At 37.4% G+C, this 27,795-nt stretch overlaps 4 protein-coding genes across 4 annotated transcripts in view; 2 read left to right on the forward strand and 2 right to left on the reverse strand.

The window, feature by feature from the left end:
* Positions 1 to 27,795, reverse strand: part of LOC127624804 (calpastatin-like) — a 711,053-nt gene that overhangs the window by 170,233 nt on the left and 513,025 nt on the right. The gene's annotated exons all lie outside the window — the stretch shown is intronic.
* Positions 5,729 to 11,186, forward strand: LOC127624851 (complexin-4-like). Its single transcript, XM_052099802.1, has 3 exons — positions 5,729 to 6,267; positions 10,441 to 10,528; positions 10,920 to 11,186. The coding sequence occupies exons 1-3, from the start codon at positions 6,104 to 6,106 to the stop codon at positions 11,145 to 11,147; spliced, it is 480 nt and encodes a 159-aa protein (XP_051955762.1). The 5' UTR covers positions 5,729 to 6,103; the 3' UTR covers positions 11,148 to 11,186.
* LOC127624841 (retinal homeobox protein Rx3-like) lies at positions 14,938 to 18,912 on the forward strand. The gene is made up of 3 exons (XM_052099793.1): positions 14,938 to 15,181; positions 15,643 to 15,866; positions 18,088 to 18,912. Exons 1-3 carry the CDS (start codon positions 14,938 to 14,940, stop codon positions 18,517 to 18,519), a joined length of 900 nt encoding a protein of 299 aa, XP_051955753.1. The 3' UTR covers positions 18,520 to 18,912.
* grp (gastrin-releasing peptide) lies at positions 24,316 to 26,770 on the reverse strand. Its single transcript, XM_052099803.1, has 3 exons — positions 26,483 to 26,770; positions 25,071 to 25,306; positions 24,316 to 24,741 (listed from the first exon to the last, which is right to left on the reverse strand). The coding sequence occupies exons 1-3, from the start codon at positions 26,643 to 26,645 to the stop codon at positions 24,688 to 24,690; spliced, it is 453 nt and encodes a 150-aa protein (XP_051955763.1). The 5' UTR covers positions 26,646 to 26,770; the 3' UTR covers positions 24,316 to 24,687.

Consider the following 27,795-nt stretch of genomic DNA (forward strand, 5'->3'; position numbering starts at 1 on the left):
ATAGGACATTTTCTAATATCATTGCTATGGCAACACATTTCTACAGCTAGTTTTCTTGTGTTTTTAATATAATTCACATAAAAGGCACATTAAAATGTAATATTTATGTATGTTAATTAAGCTGATATTCCAATGAAAAACACTGAAGAAAACAGTATCATATTAGTTATATCAGTTGCCAGCCATCAGCACACAAATGGCACTGTTTCTTAACAATGACCCATATGATCACAGGGTTGGCGGTTCGATTCCCAGCCCACGTGCCGAAGTATCCTTGGGCAAGACACTGAACCCCAAGTTGCTCTTTATGGCAGGCTAGTGCCTTGCATGGCAGCTCTGCCACCATTGGTGTATGAATTTGTGTGTGAATGTGTGGGTGATTGGGATACAGTGTAAAGCGCTTTGGTAACCTCTTAAGGTTAAAAAAAAAAAAAAGTGCAGACCATGATATTTTGCTGTTACACAGAAACTAAATAAGATCCTTCACCATAAATGCAGGGGGTAATTTCATTGTGTTTAATCAACTAATCTTTCCAAAAACGAAATCTCTGTTAACAATCACAAATCAGTTCTTCAATGGTGATTTTACAATGTGCAACTTTTCAACCTTAGGCCAACTCTGCCTACTATAAGAATATATTCAAATATAAATTCTCAGCTCACACGGTCTAAATGAGAGGCAGAAGTCAGAAGCTGTAGATGTAACTCTGTCTGACAGTGGCGGCATCATGCGGAGGATTATGTTAGGAACCCAGCTGAGAGCTATAGTACAGCTCTATGGAAGCTTGTATGACCCAGGCCATTGTTAGGGATTAGATCAGAGAGACAGAGCTTTAACATACTTTCTCCACCTTTATTCAGCTACAATCATTGTAAACAACTGATTGCATGTTGGCTTTTTGTCAATAGTGAATAGAAGTGGTTGCAATCTGTAATGTTCTGAATACTGTATAGGCATTTGTATATAAAGGATGTATTGAAACGTTGTTGTCTAATCCAGTAACAGCCTATTGGCTTTTTGGCTGATCATGTTAAAAGCTGGTGTTCAATTTAGTGTATGTATAGTGGTGCATTCACAGAAGCACATTTTTGCTTTTTATGTTCAACCTCAAATCCTTAATAATGGTTGTCTGCTAATGAAAGCATCACTCTATTGTTATGTAAGTCCAAAACATCCTCATGACATCCCAGATGTGTATGACTTTCTTTTTTTTTGCAGAACATCTGCAAGATTTTTAGAAGAATATTTCAGCTCTTTTGGTCCTTAAAATGCAATTGAATGGCTGCCAGAATGTTAAAGCTCCAAATATCACATAAGTAACCATAAAAGTAATCCAAATGACTTCACTGGTTAAATCAATGTCTTAAAAAGTGATATGGTATATGTGAATGACAAACAGATCAATATGTAAGTCCTTTTTTCCTATAAATTCTCCCTACTCTGTCAGTCTCCATTTTAACTTTCACATTCACATCCTTCTTGTGTTTTGATCTGTTTCTCACCCACACCTATCACATCACTTCTTAAGATATAGATTAAAACTCTGGAATCGGGTGGATTACTTTTATGATGCTTTATTCTGCTTTTTGGAACTTCAAAATGTTGGCACCCATTCACTTTCATTGTATGGACCTACAGAGCTGAAATATTCGACTGAAAATCTTTTTGTTCTGCAGGAGAAAGAAAGTCATACACATCTGGGATGGCATGAGGGTGAGTAAATTATGAGATAGTTCACCCAATAATGTAAATTATCTCGTTAATGTTAAGGGTTTGATCTGATATTTAACACAAAGCATGGTCAGGGATTTAATCGAACATTAACCGTATGTATAAAACTTTGGCATGTAACTCCTCTTGTACCATTGAGGGGCTTGTTGAAGAGAGCTGTAACTTTATGTAATCAATCAGACTCTTTCTATGTGGCATACATAGGGCATTTTCTGACCATTTTGTCACCTGTGGTGGGGTTAATTTCGGCTGGCACGGGGACCTCATCATTGGCGCTACCATCTGGCAGAACGACCTATTCATGTGGGGGTGGGGGGGTCCTCATTGGTGACCGTTTTGCTTGTGGTGCCTTAGGCAACCAACTAGTTCACTTATTCCTAGAAACTGACCTGGGCGTACAATAAAACTTACATTGAAGGAGTTATCTGGGCCATATCTGGGAGTGCACATACTTGATGTGGGATCTTTTGGCTTGGGCCAGTATGCAACCACCCATAACACCAAAGCACCCACCAACTGTAGCAGTGCCCTAGCTACCACATAGCAAAAAGATATAAACCCTTCAAAGCCCTTTAGCAACTGCATAGCTACACCCCAGCATAGTGACAATAAGCTTTGCACATGCAAGCATCATGAAAATGATCAGAAAATGTAAAAACTGAGTTTGCTGTTAGTATATCTTGAAAAATGTATACAATAGGTTTTCACTGTTTGAAACATTGTTGCATCTTTGTCTGTGCCTGTATCAATTCTGAGCATCCTCTTTGCAGTCATCCAATGCATTGCGCTCGGCTATGTCGTTGATTCTTTGGGCTGATAATCCAACAGCCGGTCACGCCTCTCTCGCTCTCTCTCGCTCTCTCTCCTCTCTCTCTCTCTCTCTCTGCTCTCAATCACTGTTCTATGTCTCGGCTTGATTGCATACTCTCTCTACCCCATCCCACTTCCTCTCTTGTCAGAGGATTACACAGTGAGATGCATTGTAAGTTAAGCACATCTGTCACTCTATCCCACCATTCTGTGCAATCAATCCTGCACGTGCCCTCTTGCCCTAGCAGCAGATACTACCAGACATAAAACTGTTGCAATTGGCTTTCCATTTGTCATTATGAAGCTCAAATGTGTAACTTTTAAGATGTAAAGTTACCCTTTCCTAGCTTATTATGCAGATACAGCTCAAATCAGCCCTTTGTAGGTCTGACACCTCAACATTGACCCAACCAATGGTGTGGGTTTAGGGTGAGATTATCTGTTTGTTCGAGCAGTGGCAAATTGGTGTAGTATTCACGGAAATCTGTTTGAATACAATACGTTTTGTATCGCCTCTCCTACAAATCAAGAGGATTGTGAGGATAAATAATTGTTTTTTTGAAGAGTGCTAAACAACAGTCAGGTTAGGGACTGTTCAGACCAAATACGTTCTCATGCTAAAAAATGCATATAAGAGAACGCAAGTGTCTTGAGACGTGCTTTTAAAAGTAGCATTTTTTAATATCTGACACTAGAAAACATAGACACAAAAAACATGTTTGGTGCCTTATGCGCTCTTCCACAAACTTCCTGTCTTATTTCCTTTTCATTTCGGAGATGAATGTTTTTAACGATGCACTCTGCCATGGTAACCATATTGTCACCCTATGTAAATTAAAATTAAGAAACAGATAAGAACTTTGTGTAGTACAATTCTCTCCCAATGGCCTTCCCTTCAGGAATAATTTGTTTTCACTTCATTTATGCTTCCAATAGCCACGAAATGGACAGTTTTGGGACTCTGCGGACACAATGGTGTCCTTACTGCTTGAAGTGTCTTTACCTTGGATGGGCAATTTCATCATCTTTTTTGATAGTTTCAGATTATCTTCAATGGAGATAATCAACTCATGAAGTGAGAGTGACAATTCAAGGGTCGTTTTTTGGTTACAATAGCTAAACAGCACCATGAATTGAACAGAGGTTCTTGTCAACTGCTAAATAATAAAATATATTTTTTTAAAGGATCAAATATGTTTATGATGTACTTTGTTCGTTTCAGCTTTCTTGAATTACATTTTCAAATCAGTTCTGTAGTATGTATTGTTCAAAAAGAACATTTGCTGATCCATAACATGCTAACTGAGTTCTTTCGTGTTTATAAATGTCAGTGTAAAAGAAAAATGTTTGATTGACACATTTTCAGCCATCAGTATTTTGTCATATTTAGTAGCTAGTTCTGTCTGCAGTGGTTAAATCATTTTAGTCAATAACTACAGGACACTCAGTATGTTTACACACACTTTAAAAATTCGATTTCAGTCAGACTAAAACAATAATTCGTTTTTTTATGCCATGTAAACACTTTAGTCAGACTGAAATGTACGAGTCCAATTTTCGCAAAGTCAGACTAACAGCCCTAGATAATGTGACTGTAGCACATCTTCGTTCATTTGGCATTGCCGTTGTGCACGTGCATGATCTGAAAGTCAGAGGTAATGCAGGTTGTGTATTTAAAAAGACATATTTTGTCATACTTCCTATACTTGGACCAGCAGATGAAGAGTGAAGACAACACAAAAACATACTGCAGCTCTTATAACAGCTGATATAATAAATGTAATGATTTAAAAAAGTAAAACGATATTTGAGGCACCATTCAGGGTTCCTCAGATTTGCACACTGGCACAACCCTTTGGAGAACCTCTGTGCATTTTTCTGAATGTGCTTTGAATATCCTGCTGTTTACATAAGGAACTTGAACACATACAGAACATTATGTTTAACAAGTTAGAAAATACTTGAGGTACCATTCGGGGTTCCATAGATTGCCAGAGTGGCAGAACCTTTTGATGAACATCTAGACACCTTTTCAAGTACAGTTGTCTGAGGAACTGAGGCGTGGACTGGCCATTGGGAAGTTCGGGAATTTTCCCGATGAGCTGGCCGTGAAATGGGGCCGAATGGACCGCCACGTTATGACAGCGACACTGCCAGTGAAAATCATCCAGGCACCCTTTAAAGGAGCCTCAAAAATCCTATCTATGTTCTCCAAGCCTTCTATATATGTTTCAAGTGCCTCAAAGCCTTTCCCACATGATGGGGATGTTAAAGGAACAATTGACAGTCCTTGTAGTTCTTTTGACTTCTTGCAGGAACTAAGGGTAAGTTCCTCAGAGAACTGAAACTGTCTGCTGGACCTCCAGAAGGTTCCAAAAGAAGTCAACAATTCCTCAAGGAATTATAAAGGAAAGGTTTTGAGGCACCCGAAATGTTCAAAATATGATATTTCAGGCACCTTTAAATTAGTGCCTAAAGGTTTTCCAAAGTTTTCTGTCAGTGTGAAAATCTGAGGACCTCCAGTATATTAGATTTTTTGTAGTGTATATCAAGTACCTGAAAGTCCTTCCGTTACACTGTAAAAATAAAATAAAAATCGAAGGATTAGATTTCAAGAGCCTTGAAGTCTTTCTCTTATGATAGAGTTAATGAAAGAACCATTGAATGTCCTTTTTTAGAGAGTTTAGAGATATTGCAGGAGCTAAGAGAAAGTTTCTTAGAAAACGAATCCAGAGTATCTCCAGAGGGTTCAGTTGGTGCGGCAGCTGAGGAACCCCAAATGGTGCCATTATCTTTAAATTTTTACAGGAACTTGAGAGTTATATTTTAAGAGCTTCCTGATAGTTCCTCAGAGAACTGGTGCATAGAGGTTCTTCAAAGGCTTGTGCCAGTGTGGCGATCATTTTTACAGTGAGGAATAAATGAAACATCTCCTGAATGTCTGCAAGTTATTAATATGTATACATTTTTTGTTACGCATCAGTCTTTTCTGATGGCAACAATGCTTCTGAGATAAACAGGCTTTTAATCCCATGGCTGTGCTTTCCTGGGCCTTAAAAGGGGTATAAATGGAAAATCCAAGACCTCACTGGCCTCACTGCATTGGTCAGTCCCTCATTAACTAATGTGATTAGCAGTCAGTGGGAGGATACAGCAACAATGACGTCAACAGCAAAGGATCTTATCTCCAAAACAAAACATTCATAGTTCTTCTCCGATCAATGTCACCCTGATATTTCTTCTCAAGTTATAGTTTGTTATTGATCAATGCAGAGTTTGTTCACTTTTACTCTGTAGAAAAGGGAAAGCACACAGCCATCTGCCTCGCAATGCAGACGGCCACAGCTTAATCCAGATTATGGCTACAGCATAAACACTTTTTTTTTTGGCCACCATTCCTTGTGAACAGTGTGTCCTTGATAACACAGACAGGCAGGTTGGTTAGCCTAGCTCCAATTAGACCTAACTACTAACAATCCAAGGACCTCTGGAACTGGAAACCACGGAATTTAAGCAAAAAATTTCAACTTGACATTCAGTTACAGACTCCAGCAGGAAAACATGGCTTTCTTAATCAAAAGTATGGTCGGGAACCCATTGAAAGGAATGGGACTTGGAGGAGGAGAGGAGAAAGCAGAGGAGGCGACCCCCAAGGACCCTGCAGCGGCCGCCGGCATGACCAGAGAAGAATATGAGGAGTACCAGAAGCAGGTGGTGGAGGAAAAGTAAGTAAAACTCGGCCCACTTGTTCCTCAAGGACGTACAGGGATTTGTGCTCTTCCATGCTCACCATTTTGACCTTGATAAGCAAATGGGCAAATGACAGTGGCATTTACGGTGCATCATTTTTATTGCAATTTTTCTCTATAAGGGATATTATTTGGTTCTTAGTGGGATTAATGCAGTATTAATCCCAATATCAACTGAACAGTTTGCAGTTTTACGGTTTTGGAGTCATCTGCTGTACCTTCGTCACTTGAAGGTCATGATATGTTGTTATTCAACTAAAAACTGCATTTATTTCCATTGCAAAGATAGTGCTTAACATGGAGAACCACATACCATGAGCTCTATTAAAGACTGTCATTCGATATGGTTTATTTTACAATAAAACTGAATTCAAGCTACCTCGTCTCTCTTGGTGTGACAGTGTATGAAAAAGACAATAATTTCAATGATTAAAGATAATTGTTTATTCAACCTCTATGTTGGTATCAGAGAGTAAAATGTTTTGGTGCTAGCTGCTAATCAGTCCTAAGAGTAGGGCTTAGCGCAGGTTATCCTGTACCATTGAGCTGGATAACGCTATTTTTAGAAGTATGTAAGTAATGAAGGTATCAGAGAATGTGAGCATCATGCATATTTAGAGTGTGAAATTAAAGTGTTTAATTATTGAATGTATTTTTATTAGGCCACACCTGGCTGCTCTGTTGCTTTATTGTTATGATGACATTTTTAAAGAAACCTTTGCTTTATACTTAAATCTACAGTATTTATCAATCGATGCAAGCCATAAAAAAGCAAAACGACATTACATAATCGGATTAATAGGCTACATGGAATGATGCTATTTGATTTAGCCATGAAAACATTAGCATTGTGGTAGCAGTGCTTGACACGTGAGCAAAAACATCTTTTTAAAAATTGTATTGTATTGATGGTAATTTCCTCCAATTCTACACAGCAAAAAGTGGTAACCTGCATTTGTTATTTTTACCTAATCTAACCCTTATAATTCGTTTATAAGGGATAATTCATCTGAAAATGAAAATTCTCATCATTTACTCACTCTCATGCCATTTCAGATGTGTAAGACTTTTTTTCTTCTGCAGAACACAAATGAAGATTTTTATCAGAATATTTGAGCTCTGCCGGTCCATACCATGCAAGTGAAAGGGTGCCAAAATTTTGAAGTTCCAAAAAGCACATAAAATCATCATAAAAGTAATCCATATGACATATGATCCATATTTTCAGAAGTTATATTACAGGTGTGGGTGAGAAAATGGTTGATATTTAAGTCATGTTTTGCTTGACATTCTTCTCCATGCATGAAGAATTAGAATCACCAAAAACACAAGAAGAAGAATGTGAAAGTGATCTGTTTCTCACCTACACCAATCATATCGCTTCTGAAGATATGGATTTAACTAATTTATGTAAATGTAATGATTACTTTTATGCTGACTTGTGTGATTTTTTGGAGCTTCAACATTTTGGCACCCATTCATTTGTATTGTATGGATCAAAAGACCTGAGAAATTCTTTTAAAAATCTTAATTTGAGTGCTGCAGATGAAAGAAAGTCATACACATCTGGGATGGCATGATGGTGAGTAAATGATGAGAGAATTTTCATTTTTGGGTGAACTAATCATTTAAGATGTTATCATAGTAAATATTTTTTTTTGTTGTTGTTGGCGGCAATGGTTTCTACGATCCACTTAGGCTTATGATGCTTTTGATAAACGCAGCTCAAAATAAGCTAAATATAATATATATATATATATATATATATATATATATATATATATATATATATATAGCCGCAAGCTCCAAGCACCGAAATGTCACCCTTTGCTCCACACCAAAGTCTTTCTAGCAAGTCAGTCCACTGTCGGCCATTTTGGTATGCTCTCGGGAGGCTATTTCAAGTCATGCCAGTGCAGCTCCAATCTACTTGAATGGAGAAATACAAAAATCTCAAAAACGGTTGGCCAAGATTAGATCAAAGAACATATTTCAAATCAGCAATTAAATCTGAAAATACAGGAATCATAAATTGTGATTCTAAAACATATTGTGCTAAAAAACAACATTTTCCAGGCTTTTATAGCTAATATGCATGCACGTTCTAGAGTTAATTGACAGGCGATGTCTGTATCTAAAAGGTGATTGGCTCTTTTAACTGTAAGCAGGACTTCCTTTCTACATCCGATGACCGTTGGGCACTCAGGGCTCCTTTGGTTCAACATTCCAATTTCTCCCATTCATTTTAATAGAAGTGGCCCATCTCTGCAAAATTATCTCTGACCATACTGAGCATACCACAAAGTATGCAAATCAAACCCACACCACTTTGCAAGTCACCTCAGGGCAGGATCGAACCTGTACCTTTTCTGTTCCACATTTCTGCACACAATCCACTGCACCGCACTACCAAAAGATTGACAGTCAGCCGCTAGTGGGGCATATCAGGTTAAAAGTCAGCATAGCCAAGCACAGCGGTCACCATGGTCAAATTTTTTGTGGTGTAAATTTTCAACAAAGATGAAAATCTAAAATTAGTTCTGTAATTTCTGTGCCTCTCCATCTGAAGATCATCTGAACCTTTTTTTGTAGGAGGAGTAGCCAATAAAACAAATAATGTGTCTGAGGACTATTCATAACCACCCCTATCATTGTGCCAAATTTCGCCATTTTCCTATATACTGTTCACATTCCTGCCATAAACTCCCTTTTAAGGAGAAAGAGGAAGAATAATATTAAGAATACCTGCAAGTAGATATGATCAGGGACAAGCCCTGCAACTATTCAGCAAACACAATTCAAAGACCTCCAGTGCAATAGAAATTAAACTGTAAAACCTGCCTAGGTGGGAATAAAACACCCAACCTTTGGAACTGTTGTCCATAGCTTTTCACACAGCTCCACTCAGTTCACAAGGCTCATTGATGGCAAAGAGACATACCAAGATTAGAGTCTGCACATAAAAGTGTTGGTTGTTATCTTTTGAAATATAGGTGGCACTGTCTCCAAACTGCTCAGTTACTGTCAGGACACAATGTTGATGCTACATCTACATTTTTTGGAGTTATGAGCCAAAATTTTCATTTTTGACCCATAGGTGGAGCTTTCACCAAACTTTGCATGTATCCTAAGATCATAGTCCTAATGAAGCATACTAAGTGTAATTTTGATGAGTAGAAAGTGGTAGCAAGATACTCCCTGACATCCTGTTTTACGTCAACGTTGTTAACATGAGCATTGACGTAGAATTTAGACAAAAGCTCAAATCTAAATTCTGTTCATCATTTCCGTGCGGCATGGTCATTGAGCCATTTTTGGGCCAATCGAAGGATGTTTAGAGGATGTGAAGAGAACAAAAAATAAACAAAGATAAATGTCAAGATCCCTTCAAGAGAGTCCCTTCAAATCATCACGAGAAGAGAAACTGGATACAAAAAAATCGAATGGTTCAAAAGATATGCGAGGGAAAAAATAAAAGATTTTGCTTGTATTCAAAATACATGAGACAATAAAGTCTCAAAATCAAATCTTACAGAAAAGGGATCTGAAGTAGGATTGTCACTACTGTGGTCTTAATCCTAAGATTTGCTATTATTCATGTTCAAATAAGATGAGATACTGTAACTACTAGCATTACCAGGCACACTTAAGTAGAAATGTGTGCATGTTTGAAACAGATGATTCATTCAATAAACATACATGTCTGCTGTGAGATTACATCTAAACATCTAAAGATTTTAGTGTCACTTCAGATCAAACATCCATAGGATTTTCATATCTAGTTGTCACTGGTAAACTAGCTATGAACATATCTTTGCTATATGTATAGTCATAGCACTGCCTGAACAATGCCAGTAAGCCTCCTGAAGCTCTTTATCTCGAATTAAGCTGTAGAGCTAAATCCTGAAGGTCGTTTAATTTAAAAGCAACAGTGTGCACTGTCACGCAACATTCATAAACAAGCTGTTTGTGCAATGCATCCTTTATTCCACTGATAAATTACATGTTATTACATGCTTATAGTGGTACCTTCTTTAATATTAAAATGACAAGATATGGGAACTTTTTATTACATGGCATTAAAAGAAAACACATTTGAATGTTTTCCTTGATGTGACAGTCTGTTGTTTTCACATTTCTGATCAACAGGATGGAGAGAGATGCAGATTTCTTGCATAAGAAAGCAGAGAGGGCCACTCTGAGGGTGTGTTTACGAGACAAATACAGACTTCCAAAAGTAAGCACCATTTTGTTGTGAGGTCTGTTCAAGCATCATCTTGGCTGGCTTTCTACGTCATCTGTTTGTCTTTGACCAGCTTTGCTCTCTCTCTCTCTCTCTCTCTCTCTATATATATATATATATGTATCTGTGTGTGGAAAAAAAGTAAAAAATAAATAAATAAAAATCATAAAGGAAGCCCTACGACTAGTGTGCTATTTTCCAAATCTTCTCAAGCCATACGATGGCTTTGTGGGAGGAACAGGTCATAAATTAAGTTGTTGTTCACTGAAAATCTTCCCCTCGGCTGCTGCTCTAATATCAAGAGCAGCAATTATGGACACAAAATGTACAAAGTGTTTTGTGCATTTGTGTCCCTGTATGACTCTTGTGTGTGCGTATCTCTCAGAGTGAGCAGGATGACAACATGATCCAGATGGCGGGAGATGACGTTGACGTTCCAGAGGAACTGCTGAAGATGGTAGACGAAGATGCTACGGAGGAAGAAGAGAAAGACTCACTCATTGGGCAGATACAAAATTTACAGAACATGGACATGGATCAGATAAAGGAGAAAGCCTCTGCCACGCTCACTGAAATGAAGTCCAAGGCTGAGGAGAAGTGCTCTGTCATGTAGTGGTTTAAATGAAAAAATTTAAATACAACAAAATATATATATATATATATATATATATATATATATATATATATATATACACACAGCATATATCATTGATATACTGATATGTGTACATGCATATACTGTATATATAGTATAAGCATGAATACATAAATAATGCATGTATATATAAAGAAAACATCACTCTGTTTGCTGGTCTGGTGTCAGTTGTGTCTTTACACATCAATGAGATATTTTTCATTACTAAGGTCACAACATCTGACAGAAGATCAGTTTAAGGTGTTAACTTGATGTTGGCTTGTTGTTTTTCTCTGTTTCCATAAGTTTGAAAACATGTTTTTTTCCCATATGTTTGTTGTTTGTATAAATGATGTTGTAGTTTACACACTCCTTTTTTTGGAATACATTTTTTGTTTACAGTACAATAATCACAAGGGATGTTTCTTTTATTGCATTACATTTTTGATCATGGTATGCTACTAGTAATAACAAACAGCTCTCTGAGATATTGGACAATTTTACAGTGTCGAAATGTGTGAGATTTTACTGTAAATATGGGGTTAAGTAAGTTGCTACAGTTTATTTTTTATATCTAGCAAACATATGATGACATTAACTAGAGACACAAAAGTTCTGTTTAAATGTCCCTCATGTTTTTTTTTTTGTTTGTTTGTTTGTTTTTTGCACAAGGGATGAGATGAATGTGATGCAGTGATTTCTTGGTATCACAGCAGACAATCTATCATTGACATGCATATGATATTGTACTGCTCATTAGGATTCTTTGATGTATTATCATTAAATTTGTATGTGAGGTAAAATGACATGTATATGTCATGTGTATGTCTGATGTCTCAGTCCAAACAGAATGAAGTAATAAAACAGACAATTTAACATCTAGATCATTTTGCAATGTTTGTTATGCTTGGTGACAAGAGGAAAACCCATCCATCCATCCATCCATCCATCCATCCATCCATCCATCCATCCATCCATCTCTATATATATATATATCATCTCTCTGTCAATCTGTCTGTCTATCTGTCTGTCTGTCTGTTTGTCTGTCTGTCCACATAAAAAGATTTCTATAAGATAGATTCTTTGAATATTCTTTAAATAGATTAAGTCATTTAGGGTTTTTCACTTGCATCGCAGCACTAAGTAATACAGAATGTTTAATTATTAGAATACAATTTGAGGCACAATTGCACAAACCTCTAAATAAAACATTCGAACACTGATGTCACAATAGCATCGGTGATGTACATTGACAGCCATGCAGGACAGATAAAAAATTAAATAATATTTTGTTTTGTGTTTGTGTTTGTCCAAATAGCCTCTGCCAATTTATAAGCTGTTGTATGCTTAATAAGGATGTGTGTGTGTGTGTGTGTGTGTGTGTGTGTGTGTGTGTGTGTGTGTGTGTGTGTGTGTGTGTGTGTGTGTGTGTGTGTGTGTGGGCAGGTTTATGTTATTTAGGAGGACTTTTTTTTTTGGTTACAAACTGGTCATTACATGCTATAAATGTGGTTTATGAGGACATTTCTAGTGTTCCCATAATTTAGAAAAATGCAGAAATGTTTTAGGGGTAGGGTTAGAATCTATAATTTGTACAGTATAAAAATCCTTGTCTATGGAGAGTCCTCATAATGATTGGTGTGTGTGTGTGTGTGTGTGTGTGTGTGTGTGTGTGTGTGTGTGTGTGTGTGTGTGTGTGTGTGTGAGAGAGAGAGAGAGATAGAGAGAGAGAGAGAGTAGAGTAAATCTCGGAATACCAAAATTATCTGTTGTAATTAGGGAAAAGCCAAGCAACTGAAAGGATTTGAGCTGTTTTGGATAGAGGGGGGAAAGTGTGTAATCCCCTCAAACCAGCGTGTGTCCTTCGGATTATCAGACTGCTGTCAATCTTTGTTCTGAGCTAATTACACGTATCCATTCAATATTGAGGAAGTTTGCAAATTCTTCCAATTAACTGCACCTCAATTGAAGGGCAGCTCTCAGGGGTCGTACGCTTGCTGCTTGAAATCGTGTATTGTTCATGTTACAAAATTCTCCCGTGGCCCACACCACCTTATGCCCACCTATCTTTATTTTGCGTATGCCAACCTAAAAAAAAAGTGATGAAATATTTGGCCGCCAGTACAACGAGGAGGCTTTTGACACAGAACTTTTTCTAATAACTTGATGCTGCAGCATCATGGAGTGAATACTGTTTTATTAGGCTATTATTATTATTGGTATTATTATTATTATTTTAACAAGTGTACAGAGATCCTCTCCAAACGCGCACGGAGCTGCAAGAGCGTTCCTGATGGCACAGGCAGGACAGACAGTTCGACTAAGCTGATCCTCCGATCAGAACATTCATTTCAGCAATTGGATAGCCTATTTGCTTACCAATCATGGTTATCATGGTGCCTTTTCAACATATTGCGGCCACTTTCGGCTTATCTCTTCAGCCAGTCGCGGCCAGTTCGGGATCGTTTCATTTTATCACCGCCCATTCGGCCCCGTTTCGCGGCCGGACCAGTGAGGGAAAATCTCAGTTCTCTCTATTGTCGGTCCACTCCAGCTTGGAGTAACCATAATTTGCGCTGTAGATGTAATTCCCTGCTAAACTGACAATTACATATATATATATATAAAACAAAATTGTGCCTTTAACTGGTGTCGGTGGTGCCTTTTTCTCGTGATATCAAATCATTTAAATTTACATTCACAGACGAGCACATTATAGTTCACAAATAAAACAAATAACCATTAATTGTTATGTAGGCAATATATGGTAATACAAGATATGTTAACGTGAACAGTACTTATATTACCTATACAATGCTTAATAGTTTATTACGTGTTATGTATGTATTAGTTATTAATTAGAGCAATTTTCAAGGTAGTCTAATGAAAGAAACATTAATGATAATAATAATTAATAATAATAATAATAATAATATATATATATATATATATATATATATATATATATATATATATATATATATATATATATTCTATACAAATATTTTTCTTTTTAAATATGTTATGGAAAAAATATATTCCTTACACATTTAACATATAAATGTAAAATATTAATTTTAGAGGGAATGGCAATTTGTGTGTGTGCGTGTGTGTGTGCGCGCGCGTGCCCACCTCTTCAGACACTACACCACTGCTGCCATGGTACATTTCTGTAAATTAAAATTTTTATTGCGATTTTGAAATCTGTGTGTGTGTGTGGAGATCTTGTAATTATGATCTCGGCCCCAAAGATGTAGGTAATCCCAGCCCAGCATCTTTTATGTCTACATAGGCCATCGTGATCAAGACATCTGGAGAGATAAAATATGATTTAAGATTTATGTAAGGCGGTTTATAAAGCCCCGAATAGAACCCACTACTATGCCCACAAGGATCTCTGGGAGGAGTTTAATACTCTAGGACAATACTAGATCACTCTCTCTGGCCAATCTGACGTTTCTTGACGTGTCGAAAGGTGATGTCACTCGAACAGTAGGGTGCCGATGGAGGGGGATCCATATAAGGCCCCTGGGGGCCACTGCAACCTCACTGTGTGCGGGACCACAACTGGAGAAAGTTGCATCGATTGCCTCTGCTGGGACAGAATCCTGGAATAGGCCTGTTGGAAATAGAATATTTTCTAGGTAAACAGGTGTATTTTTGCTCCATAGAAAATCAGAGGAAATCATTCTTTAGCTGAAAGGGAGGCTATTTATACGTCCCTGCGTTTTTTTATTTTTCGTTTCATCTTTTCTAAACAAAAAGTTCGATGCGGCTTGTCGGATCTCAGTCTCAAGACATGGAAGAGCGTCTCTCCCCATCTGCCCGCTTAGTTCTCAGTCCTGGATCCCAGACCAGAATTCACAGCATTGAGTCAATTTTGGGATTTAAAGGAGAGGATATGTTCCACCCAGCGTTTTCCTATGGATCAGGAAGACCCGTTAAAAACACTGAACTCTCCGGCGTTTTGTCGTCCCCGAAAAAGGACCCCAATAACACCAAAAACTTTACAGGTGAATAAAGGTTATAGAGTTGTTAAAAAATATGAAAAGTTTGCAAATTATATATATATATATATATATATAATATATAATATATATATAATAATAATATATGTTATAGGCTAAAAGTTGTCATTTTTCAAGGTTTCAAATTATTATAGAATAAACTTTAATTTAAAAGTAATTAACAAACATCGCAATGTTTAACAGATACACGTTTGATGCGCATTAATATGAATATACAATATATATATATATATATATATATATATATATATATATATATATATATATATATATATATATATATGAATATATGCCTGTAGGCTAATGCTATTAATTAAACTTGTCAATTAAAAAAAAAAAAAAGTTAAAAGAAAACTTTTTTTTAAACCAATTTTTTTTTTTTTAGAATAGGAAAACCTCGACACACTTCAAGACAAATGACATTTTCTAATGCAATTCTTTTACAGGTGTCTATAGATCTGGTGCCGTGGTCAGTCCAGATCTGCCGGACGGAGATGGCAAATTATCGGACGATGAAAATCCCAAGAAAAAGCACCGGAGGAACCGGACCACGTTCACCACCTTTCAGCTGCACGAGCTCGAGAGGGCGTTTGAGAAGTCGCATTATCCCGACGTGTACAGCAGAGAGGAGCTCGCGCTCAAGGTCAACCTGCCAGAGGTCCGAGTTCAGGTAAGCACTAACAAATAGCATTTACACATGACGTGCTAAAATGACCACAATGCAGACAATTATGAGAATAAAAACGAAAGAAGTGCAATACTCCACATAGATAAATAATTGTCCGCACAAGTAAGTTTACACATTTTGCTACAGTTGCAATATGAAAGTCTTTTATGACTTTGTAGGCCTAAGTCAAGAAGGCTTTCTTTGAAAAACATGATTTTTGCTATTTAAGTGCAATTGTGCATTTAATATCATACAATTGTAACGAGTGTTTTTTTAATTTATTTTTTTTAAAGTTGCTAAATCAGTGACATTTATGGCTCTGTAATTTTAATCCACGGTTTTCAAACTTATTCATGCCAAAGAACCTCAAATATAATGAACTCTCCTTGCGAGGGACCCCTTCCTTAAAAATAAAGCCGGCTATATATTTTCATGTAGAAGGACCCATTTATATTGCACGTAATAATAGTGAGCATGACATCACAAAGGAATGTTTTCAAATATTTTCCAAAACAAAAATTTTCCAAAACAAAATTTTTTTTGCGCTTCCCAAAACTTTTAAATGCTATTTAAGAGAGACGCTGCCCACAAACATGAAGTGCTGAAATGTGACCGTGTAGTGCTGCTCGTCGTTGTAGCGTTATTAGCCTATATTTGTTGCGTAACTTTAAAAACGTTTGTAATTTACCTCCTGGAAATATTTAAAAAACATTTCCTTAAATGTACAACTTCATTAACCACATAACTGCATTTTGCTTTTAAACGGTTTGTGCAGAAGGATATATTTATTTTACACAATCACTAATTCAGATGTGCAAAAGTTGCTCTGTGGGTCGATATTAAAGCTTCCAGGATCAGTGAAGACAGCGGAGACCCTGTGTGTGACATTAATTGAATATAACGAGTTTCACCATTGCAGAGCAAAAAAAAAAAAAGAGATGCATGGAAGCTGCGCTTTAGGGACATTCACCAATCACCAATGAGGTCTGCTCTTTAACCGGAGTGGTGGTGGCGTAGTGGGCTAAAGCACATAACTGGTAATCAGAAGGTTGCTGGTTCGACCCCCACAGCCACCACCATTGTGTTCTAAAGCAAGGCACTCATCTCCAGGTTGCTCCAGGGGAATTGTCCCTGTAATAAGTGCACTGTTAGTCACTTTGGATAAAAGATAAATGTAAATGTACTCCCAAAAGTGGTAACGGTTACAGCAATGCTGGCTACCTTATTACACAACATGTGCCTTATTACACAAAGGGTGGTGCGCAAGGTGTCGGAGAGGAGGAGACTGTACAGACGATTTTCATGCATGGCATTGAGTGTTCATCCAATATTGATTATTTATTGCATTTATATAAACAGCATTTATTATGTTATTATTATTATTATTATCATTATCATTATTACGAATATGTATGTATACTGATATTCAATGGGAATAAATTGTAGGCTAGCTATAGGTATTTAAAACGTATAAAGTGTAATTTCACGATTGTCCTGCGTGTGTCTGCATGAGTCTGTGTCCTAATGATGCTCTTAGTGGTGTACGTTACTCCAGAGCAGTGGTTGAGCTAGGGGGTGGCCAGGGGTGGCCATGGCCATCATGGACCCCATTGGCCACCCCACTCACAATTGTAGTTTTAGTCATTTTTATTTATTTTTTTGATAATGTTTTGACCCACAGTCCGATGATATAAAAATGCTGCACAAACATTTCTGTGCCACCACAGACTGATCACTTGCCCCTGGCCCCCTTGTGAAAAACTCCTGGCTCCGCCCCTGCTCCAGTGCACTCGTAATCTACCAGCATTTTCAAGTAGCCTACTACTTAAGTTACGATGCTTTTGGCAAACGGGCCGCAAAACTAAGATAAATCTTAAGATGGATTCTATGGCCTACTTAGGCTCACGATTTTTAAAGAAAATATCTTAGCTAATTTCTAACAAACTCAGATTTGTAATCAAATTGAGGACATCAGTTCAAACAAGCATTAGTCATAAACACAATCTAATCATTATTAGATTAAGGAAATACAAATTCCAGCACATTTTATTTATTTTTGCAAGACAATTGTGTGAGCTGTATAAAGTGAGTCTTAAACCAATTTTGAAAGTTGGAGTGTTTTTTATTCTTTTTAACACTTTTCTGTAATTTCTCACAATGTAACTTTCATATATAGATGCTGAATTTCCACTGTGAGTTCAATTTTACCTTTGTCACATTTTAGGTGTGGTTCCAAAACCGTCGCGCTAAGTGGCGCCGTCAAGAGAAACTGGAGGTGAGCTCCATCAAGCTGCAGGAGTCCTCAGTGCTCTCCATCCCCAGGTCCGGGCCACTGTCTCTGGGAGGTGGTCTCCAGTTGGAGCCCTGGCTCACCGCACCCATTTCCTCCTCCACCTCACCCCTGCAATCCCTACCTAGCTTCATCACCACCCAGCAGGGTGTACCAGCTAGCTACAACCCTCCACAATTCCTCAGCACATCTATGCTCAACCATTCTCTGCCCCATATAGGGGCAGTGTGCCCCCCTCCCACATATCAGTGCTCTGGGTTTATGGATAAATTCACACTGGAAGAGGCAGACCTACGAAACACAAGCATCACATCACTCAGAATGAAAGCTAAAGAACACATCCAGTCTATAGGGAAGACATGGTAGAATGAGACTTATGCAGAGACAATCAAAGACTTTGGAAAAAATGGTGCATGTCCTATAACCTGCAGTATAAGAGACATTGGAGCCGTCATTCAAGAATCAAGGAGAAGTGATCCCGAGATCTATTTGTGGTTAGGATATCTCCCTGAGTTGTTCATTGTGGTTGACAATCTTTGTAAAATAATTTAATTTGGCTTTGTGTACAAGTCTTTTTTCTTTTCTTTTTATCCTGAGTTGATTTCATAGAGTGACTTGATAATCTTCCCTTTAAATTCTAATAGACCATCAGACTCTTTAGTGTGACCACAAAAAGTGTACCGGATTTAAAGATGAGTAAACTAAATCATGTTTGCTTTGCTTATTTTATTTCATTTTAATCAACAGTCTCTCAATACATCAGGCCACTTTCCATGACTTTTGTTTTATACACTCGCATTGTACAGATTAAGTTTGTATTTTATATACATTATATATATATAATTTTTTTTTACAAAAATCCATTAAAATATTAAATGCAACCTGTTTCCAGTAGTTCTTTTTCATTCATTGACACTGATGTTTGTGCTTGTCATAGCACTATAAAACAATTCTTATTTGTTCTCAAACCTTCCACTTAAAGGTGCAATATGTAAAATGTTTAATGTAATATTTGCCTCTTTTTTTTTGCCAATGTGTGAATGGCTTGAAATGCAAATTAAAAAATGTGCCCTTCCCGGACTTCCTAGGTTGCTTATTAAAGCCTGTAGACTGATTTTCATGTGAAGGGAGCGGGTCGCTTTTGCCGGGAAGATCCAAAGGATGTGACTTTTATGCACGCTCCTGAGAGCCTTGCATCAGTGCTTCTCTTCCGCTACACAACAGTGTCAACAGACAGTCTGCAAAACTAGGTAATGCTAGTATTATCTACTGAATCCCATCTGGCTAAGCGGGAACGTGATCGTGGTCGAGTGAAAAGAGTGAACGTCGGCAGGGCATTTGATTGCTGGAGGGATCTTTTAGTTTCGGGGATCAAAACCGACCCTGAATTGGCGTCCTTCTTATTGACAGGTAAGCTTACATAACTGCAAAGCATGTGAAATATAGTGCCATAAGGATTGATCTGTGCTGACTTGATCTTGCCTGCTAACGCTGACGAATTGCAAGCTACCTTGATTCGAAACTTTCAAATAATTTCAACGATCTTCTCTTTATACTGAAAGTCAGGTTAATGTCAATGTTAATCTGTATTTCTTCAGCAAGGTAAACTACAATAACACATGAAATAAATGCTAGACAATGTTCAATATAATGCAAAAAGCTCCATTCATTAGTGTAACATAACTCGGTTACAGTCTATTTTATAAACAGCTACTGTCATCATCCACCAAATTTAGCTAACAGCTATTGATAAAGCTGGCTAGCTAGCTAATGCCGACATAGGCTATCATATATGTGCAGTCAGTATATCATGAAAAGAAAAGTGATGACTTCAAACAGCAGTCTTGCATAGCCAGACCTATATCCACACTTTGTTTTAGCCCTGTTCAAGCACTGCAGAGTCAAATATAACATACAGTCTCAAAGTTTGTAGTAAAACAGTCATAACTGTGTCATTTTAATTATGTTACTTCATCTGTCAGCATGATGTCGTTGAATCACGTTCAGTCTCTTTGTACGTTACGTCATTGTTTTGGTCAATGCTCGAGTCCCTATGTAGTGTGTACACTAGCGCAAGCACGAGCAACAGGCAGCTGGCTGCAGTTCACTTAACGGCCACAGGTGTCATTACTAACAAGGGTTTCTGAATCTCACAAACTGAACCTTTAAATGTGGATTGATTGATTGATTGATTGATTGATTGATTGATTGATTGATTGATTGATTGATTGGTTCCTCTATGTTTCCAAAATGGAACAAACAGATACTTTATGGAGAGAAATAACCATCAAGTTCAGCATCTCACACTACACCTTTAATTTAATAATAAAAAAAGCAATTTTTTTTAACTTCTTTTCTAAAAACACTTTCAACCTCTATCTGCTTTATACAATAAGATAAATTCTTCAAGGCCATAGAACAAGTATATAAAAAGGAACTTTTCCCCATTATACTCTTAAAGCTACAAGGATAAATATCAGTACTTCTCCCCCTTGTAGAATGATTATGCACATCTGTCACAAGTACATAAAACTCTTTCAGGTACCTTGGAACACTTTTCTTTATTATTTTAAACACCAACACCAGTTTAAACTTCAACTTTAAACAGTTCAACTTTTAAAAAACCAAGTTCCCTAAAATGTGCATCGTTCAGATGCATCTGTGGATGTACTTCCAGTATAACCCTGCGTAACTTATTTTGAGCAGTCTGCAATTTATTTTTTGTTAATTTTCTACAACCACTAAACCAAAATCATGGTATGACTGCACTAATGCTCTAGCTGACATTTGTAATGTTTGAGTATATAAAAAAAGCCACCTGTCTTGTTAAAAAATATTTTGGAGTGAACTGAAACAGCCCTATTTTCTTCTGTCAATTGATTATCTATTACACATCCAAGGTACTTAACTTCTTGTTTAGGTGTAACGAACATATCACCAACCTTTACCTATAATCTGGAGCTTTTTAAGAAAAAAAAGCCAAACAATAGCTTCAGTTTTCCCCAAGTGTAAAGAAAGCTTATTATGAATAAAAAATGCAATTCTTCCATTGTAGGCCATATTTAGGCATTTACAACCTGTTCTATAAAAATCCATCAAGTCAAAGGTTAGTTTTGTTGTTCAACTTTTATGAGCAACTTTTTAAGATGTTTAAGGCAATTCTGTACATCAGTCACCATGCCAGAGAGAGGTTTTTTTTTTCTTGCCACTTTTTTTCTTCCATAGACTGTGAAATGACAGCAAACAGCATTGTGGCGCTTCTTCAATATTGATTATGCCGCCCTCTGGTGGCTGAATTTGGAACACTGTGTTAGTGAGGCCAGCAGGGAGTGCTGTAGAAAAGCACTGTCCTTCCGATGGGACTGAGGTCATAGAGAACACCAAAGCACGTCTCGTAAAATAGTAGGGGTATTACCAGGGGCGGGTTTACGATTTCTGAGGCCCCAAGCAACCGACCAAGCTGGGGCCCCATTTCGAAAATGTTTGATTTCTGTCTTTCTTTCTTTCTTTCTTTGTGTGCAAAACCTACTACTTCACCCAGTAACATTTTGGAATTCAGTTGTTATTTATTAATATTATAAACCAACAGTTATTTATTGTTGTCCAGTTTGTCATTGTAATATGATGCAGTATTATTATTATTATTTTGAAGATTTGTTGTATACAATAGTAATAAATGATTGTCATATTTTCACCTTGAGCTTATATTCTGACATTGAGGGTGTATTTTGTGTAAGCATTGTATGCAACATTCGTAACTGTAACAATAAACATACAAATCACGGCAGCCCCTCAGCACACTAGAAGGGGGAAAAAAACATTGCAGTTTATCAAGTGCTGAAACTTTGCTTTTTGAGGAACAATCTGGAATAATAGGGTATAACAATGGAATAATGGGTAGCTCAGTGGTAAAAAAAACGCTGGCTACCACCCCTGGAGTTCGCTAGTTCGAATACAAGGGCATGCTGAGTGACTCCAGCCAAATCTCCTAAACAAGCAAATTGGCCTGGGAGGGTAGAATGGGGTAACCTCCTCGTGGTCGCTATAATGTGGTTCTTTCTCAGTGGGGCGCATGGTGTGTTGGCCGTTGATTCCACGGTGGATGCCGTGAAGCCTCCACATGCGCTATGTCTCTGTGTCAATGTGCTCAACAAGCCACGTGATAAGATGCGTGGGTTGGCAGTCTCAGACGTGGGGGCAGCTGGGATTCGTCCTCTGCCTCCCTAACACACTGTAAAGTTGACTTTACATAAAAAATGTGAGGAAACCAATTGCCTATTACTAGTTCACTTTACATGAGTCAAATAATTACATTTACTTCGATTTTTAAGGCAATCGGTTTACATGCTTTTTTAAGTAAAGTTAACCAATGAGATTTTACAATGTCTCTTCTTCCATATGTGAATAGTTTTTGCGAGACCATTAGAAAACTTGCTGGATGATGTTTCATATGGTGGTGTATAATTCTTGCTGCCATTTCTGTTCACCTGGCAACTATACTGGCCGTGGGCAAAACCACTTCTTATCTAAATATATAAATACTGTAAGTTTCCATCCACCTTGATCCGAAATAAGGAAGTGTTCCACAATTAAAAACGGAAGCCAGTTTTCAATTTCCAGTCTTGAGTGTTTCTCACACTGCCATCGGCGAATGCTTTTGGCAGATAATATGATGTTTTGTGTATTAAATTTGTACAAGAAATTGCCTAGTTTACAGAGTTGTGACCATCTTTTGACAGTGCCTCAAGATAGTAGATTACTAACTGCACAAGTTGAGCAGAAACTTAATTGTTTTGTTTGTTTGTTTGTTTGTTTGTTTTACTCTGACATTTAAAGGAGCAATTTGTAACATTGACATCAAGCGTTTAAAATGGGTACTGCAGTCCAAATTCAAAATATGGAGAGAGTTGTCTCTCCCATCCCCTCCTTCCCAGACTCGAAGCTCACATGGGTGGCCAGGTTGAGGGCACGCAACAGGAACGAGCACACTGACCATGTCAAGCAATGAGCCATACACTGTAAGTTGATAAGCTAATGTAAACATTTGCCCTGTTTTTATTGTTTGCCATTTATAAACCAGCTCATGTGGATTTTTATATCCATGGCTGCAGCGCACTGTGTTTCAAATCTGGCAACCTGGGGCAGTGGGTGGGATCACACAGGCCAAAACACAAACAGAAATTCTGGCCTGGAACGGACATTTCAAAGGAAAATATACTGGCTGTAGCATTGTTTTCGGAGAAGCCAGTTTTTCAACTTAGCATGCTTCTTAAGTCTCTGGTAACATATTGTGATAATTTATGCTTTAGTACTGTAAATATATTACATATTGCACCTTTAAAATTTATATTTCTAATCTGGGTCGCTCGTTTAGGTAGTTTTTAAATTGCTTCTAATGGAGGCCGGAACCAAAAACCGTTCTAGCGGCAATCAGAATCATCATGGCACCGCTCAGTGGCTGGTCAGGAAACCTGTGGGAAAGAGTTTCAGTAAAGATATGCTACATGGGGATTGGTGAGTGCCTACTGGTAACTCACCAATATTATTAAAGTATTTAATGCCTTAACAGTTATGCACAATTACACTAAAATGTGCATTCTTGTCATATCATGTCTGCATGCAGTTCTTAGAGAGTGCACAACACTGACTATCATTTAACCAGGCATCTGGCATTTGTGCAGTGCCTGGTAAACTTTATCAATGCTGCAATTAGATTCAGGTTGATGGAGGTCACAAGTAAAGTTAATTTCTATTCTTGGTCATTCGCATGTGACAAATGAGAAAATCAAACAACAGAGAAGAACAATCCCTCGGACTGTGTGTAATAGAACAGCTTAACCAAATGAAAGTGGCTCCAATTGTTAGAAACATCAGGATTTATAATTGGACCCATCATTGTGCATGGGCAGCTGAGAGCGGGGAGACAGCTAGGCCATCAACAATTTCCTGCCAGTTGTCACAGACAATGCTGAAGTAGTGATGATGTCTGTCAGATGGTCATTAGTGTGCATTGAAGAGCTTCCCCTGCTTGCATCTGTTAAGTGTCTGCTTGACTAATGGCCAGTTTATGGTAGGTCAACCTCAAGAAATCAATCATAACCAAATAGGCCTATTAAATGAGAGAAATGAAAGAAAAGTGTTTTTTTTATCCTGTATGGCACACATAGCTGTACTGGCGCAGCACATTCATTGTATATGTTTAATTAATTACAATACATAAGTAATTCCTAAAATGTCTTTTGCTCAATATAATCAAGACATTTCAAATTACACACAATGATAGTAGTCCACATTGTCATTTTTTATGACACCTTAGTAATTTTACTGCAGGTAGTAAATGCAATTTTAAATTTGACTACAATGGATTAAAGATGAATTAATTTATATAAAACAACACCATAAACATGGATAACAATGATACATAGTATATATGTATTTCATAGAGAGATTTTACATACAAAAATAAAACATGCTTATTTATAAATTGTTGAATAAAGAGTCAGTTGTTGAGAAACTGCAGTTAGAAGCATGCCCTTAGCGGGTGTTGTCATCCTTCATGCTCACAGCCTGTAAAATTAAGTCCTCGACCTGTATATAAAATAATTAAAATTAAATTAGGCATTCTAATAAAACAGCCAAATGACATTAATTGTGGCTTTGTAACATTTACCATTTGCCAAAGGAAAACAATGGCAAAACATAAACAATGTCATACCCTACCATACAAAAATCTGTACAATTTCTTTAAACATAACAAAAAAAATTACTTTTCTGCATCTGTCTTTGACTGATTGTTTCAAACGTGTTTCTGTCATTGTCAAAACGATGATAAATATGTTTTTTTTTCTCCATTTATAGCCGCTTTGTAGACCAGCTTGAGGACAGTTATTTGATAAAACCATAATAACATAATTTACCAGTTTCAGTTGTCTTTCCCTCTCGCGCTCTTCCTCCCAATGACGCCCCTTTACTAGCACGCGCTGGAGAAGTTGCAACGCGTCGTTCTCCCGCGAGCTCTCTCGCGCGCTCTCCGGTACCACCTGCTCTCTCACAAGCTTCTGCAGGAGTCGAAGAAGGAGGGAGCGCTCGTCATTGCTGTCTGGCTCGTCCGGGCTTAGCAGCTCATCTGTACTTTTCTTACCCATCAAGTGCCCTAAAAGAGAAATGCTGAAAGTTATTAAACAGGCAGCATAAGAAACTGCTGCTGTTTAGGTGCTCTGACTACAAGATAAATGCATGCAATTAACACAAATAGGAAAGTACGGATAAAGAGCATCTCTACATCTGAATGAGACCAAACTGACACAATACAGACTTTTAGTGCTGGTTGCAAACAAACTCTTTTGTTTAATTCAGAAGTTTTTAACGTAATTAATTCACTAATACACAACTATAAACGGCATAATTTCACATTACGTCTGGTCTGATTATATCTACAATTTACATGCAGTTATCAATTAACACCAAACACTCCAGCAAGTTGCATGGCACTTAATCAAGTGATCCAATCAAGACGCAACTGTTGATCTGCTCATTACACCCCTGTGGATCCACTTTCCCTTTTCAGTTTCAACGCTTGAGAGACTTGTAATCACTCCAGATATGTATGTAGCCAACCTATAATAAAGTACAACTGTATACATTTAATCAAGTGATTTCAATGGCACCCTGTCACATTAAATATTGGCATTAAAGTGTTAAATGTGTTCTTGTATGGTTATTTGAAGCACCAGCAAAGGTTGATCTTCTTATCCAAACATTTATAGCTACAAATACTTTTTTTTTTAGTGTTTTGTTCTGGATGTTATAGGTTCTTCAGATCAATGTATAGAGCTCTGGGTTACTCAAAGTACCAGTGCTTAGATGTTGATATGTTTATATAACCATTTTAGGTATAATTAGAACCCTTATTTGGGGGGTTTATGTGACGCTGGCTGTCGTAAAGTCACATTGTGAACTTTTATCTTTTTAACATCCAGTATTTTCGATCACATTTCATTTTAACACACTTTTCCATTTAGAAAGTATCTCATTTAAAAGCAAACTGTAATTTCTCTTATCACTGAATGGGAAAAAATGATATAGGCCGACACTTCTCTTCACAAACAAAATTATGCAACATTTTACATTACATTATCCAATTTGGAAACACAAAATAAATTAATTTATTTTCAACAAGGATGCAAACAGCTCCACAACATTTATTATAACGCACCTTAAGTGCATGATATGACACTTGTTAATTACACAGTAAAACTACAGTGTAAAAAGTGAGCCATTATGACGTAGTTGTTGTTGTTGTTACAAATAAAATAAAATGAACGCTCACCAACTGCCCAGTGGTTTCCGCGTGGATAAACTTTTCCAAGTGGTTGCGCACCATCCGTTGCATACCCATCACAAACCACTAAAACCAAAATAAATGAAACAGCTAATCTGTGTCTCCATACGAAGCACATTACGCCCATATAAGACTCGGGTCTCTTCACCATCCCTTGATCAGTATTCCTGTAATTGCTCGTCCAGTTATGAGTTTTGGCCCTTCTAACAGTGCATGTGCAAAGTCGGTTAATTTATATGCTCCCGTGACGACGAGCATTAGTACGTGAGACGATAATGACGCGATAATTTCGTGCGCTGTAGAGAAATTGTCGTGCCAATGTTTGAATGACGGATTCGTGTGTAGGGTGATACGCTGAAAGTTTATTGCCCCCTCCCAGGGATTCTGCGTCAGCGGTATCTTGGTGGGTTAGTCTACATGACATTAAAAAAAAACACAGAATGCCATGTTGAGCTAACCTGTCATGGCTATTATGCTTCACAACGACAGCTTCAATGTGAAGTGTCATCAGTATTTCATTAGATGGGGTAAAAATAGCTTGTTAATGGTTGCTCATTGTTTTCTTGTGCCGTTGGTGCAATAGAGTCCCAAGAAAAAAAAATAATAGGGGTAAAGCATAAAGACAGAGTTAACTGTGGATAATTTCCAGGTAATGGATAGGTCAAGCCAATAACCCTGGTTGCTCTCTCTATGTCAAAATATCTCCAGTTGCAAATCAATGCATACTATAATATTATTTTACGAATGGATTTGAGACATAATAAGCTATGCAATACTCATTTACCTAGGATTACCTTTTTTCCAGTTTAAAATTCAATTAAAGTGACACAATGACCACAAGATGCATGACACGTGCAGTATATCATTAAATATAACCCAGTTTTTGATTAATGTGTCTCTTCATTGCAAATCAGAAGTATTTTAATGAAATTAAAAATATAAAAAGAACAGGAGAAGAAATCCCAAAGCATAATACGGCTGTGAGGGTTTTTTGAGGGGGCGAACTTGCACTAAACTGGACGTCAATGATGTTGATAGGATTTCAGCCTGATTAGAAATGACTTGGCACTCATCACTGATACCAGATGTTAAATTCACACCAGTCACCCAGCAAACATTGACTGAAGGAGGGATTCTGCAAAACCATGCAAACAAACACATGACATAAGCCATGAAACAGAAGAAATAAAAAGAATGGTCTCATTACATGTCAAATACTGCAAATATGGCTGCATTCAGTGCCACTGTCATACAATGTCCCTGACCACCTATTATAAACTTGTATTGTTCTATATATCAGA

The sequence above is a fragment of the Xyrauchen texanus genome, chromosome 31 (genome assembly GCF_025860055.1).
Source record: "Xyrauchen texanus isolate HMW12.3.18 chromosome 31, RBS_HiC_50CHRs, whole genome shotgun sequence".
NCBI lineage: Eukaryota > Metazoa > Chordata > Actinopteri > Cypriniformes > Catostomidae > Xyrauchen > Xyrauchen texanus.

Excerpts from the sequence above, each read along its gene's own strand:
- LOC127624851 (XM_052099802.1), top strand. The coding sequence starts at position 6,104 with ATGGCTTTCTTAATCAAAAGTATGGTCGGGAACCCATTGAAAGGAATG. Across the intron at positions 6,268-10,440 it reads AAGCAGGTGGTGGAGGAAAA|GATGGAGAGAGATGCAGATT; the intron begins GTAAGTAAAACT and ends TCTGATCAACAG. Across the intron at positions 10,529-10,919 it reads ACAAATACAGACTTCCAAAA|AGTGAGCAGGATGACAACAT; the intron begins GTAAGCACCATT and ends CGTATCTCTCAG.
- LOC127624841 (XM_052099793.1), top strand. The coding sequence starts at position 14,938 with ATGCGGCTTGTCGGATCTCAGTCTCAAGACATGGAAGAGCGTCTCTCC. Across the intron at positions 15,182-15,642 it reads TAACACCAAAAACTTTACAG|GTGTCTATAGATCTGGTGCC; the intron begins GTGAATAAAGGT and ends ATTCTTTTACAG. Across the intron at positions 15,867-18,087 it reads TGCCAGAGGTCCGAGTTCAG|GTGTGGTTCCAAAACCGTCG; the intron begins GTAAGCACTAAC and ends GTCACATTTTAG.
- grp (XM_052099803.1), bottom strand. The coding sequence starts at position 26,645 with ATGGTGAAGAGACCCGAGTCTTATATGGGCGTAATGTGCTTCGTATGG. Across the intron at positions 25,307-26,482 it reads CGGAAACCACTGGGCAGTTG|GGCACTTGATGGGTAAGAAA; the intron begins GTGAGCGTTCAT and ends TTTCTCTTTTAG. Across the intron at positions 24,742-25,070 it reads GGGAAAGACAACTGAAACTG|GTCGAGGACTTAATTTTACA; the intron begins GTAAATTATGTT and ends TTTTATATACAG.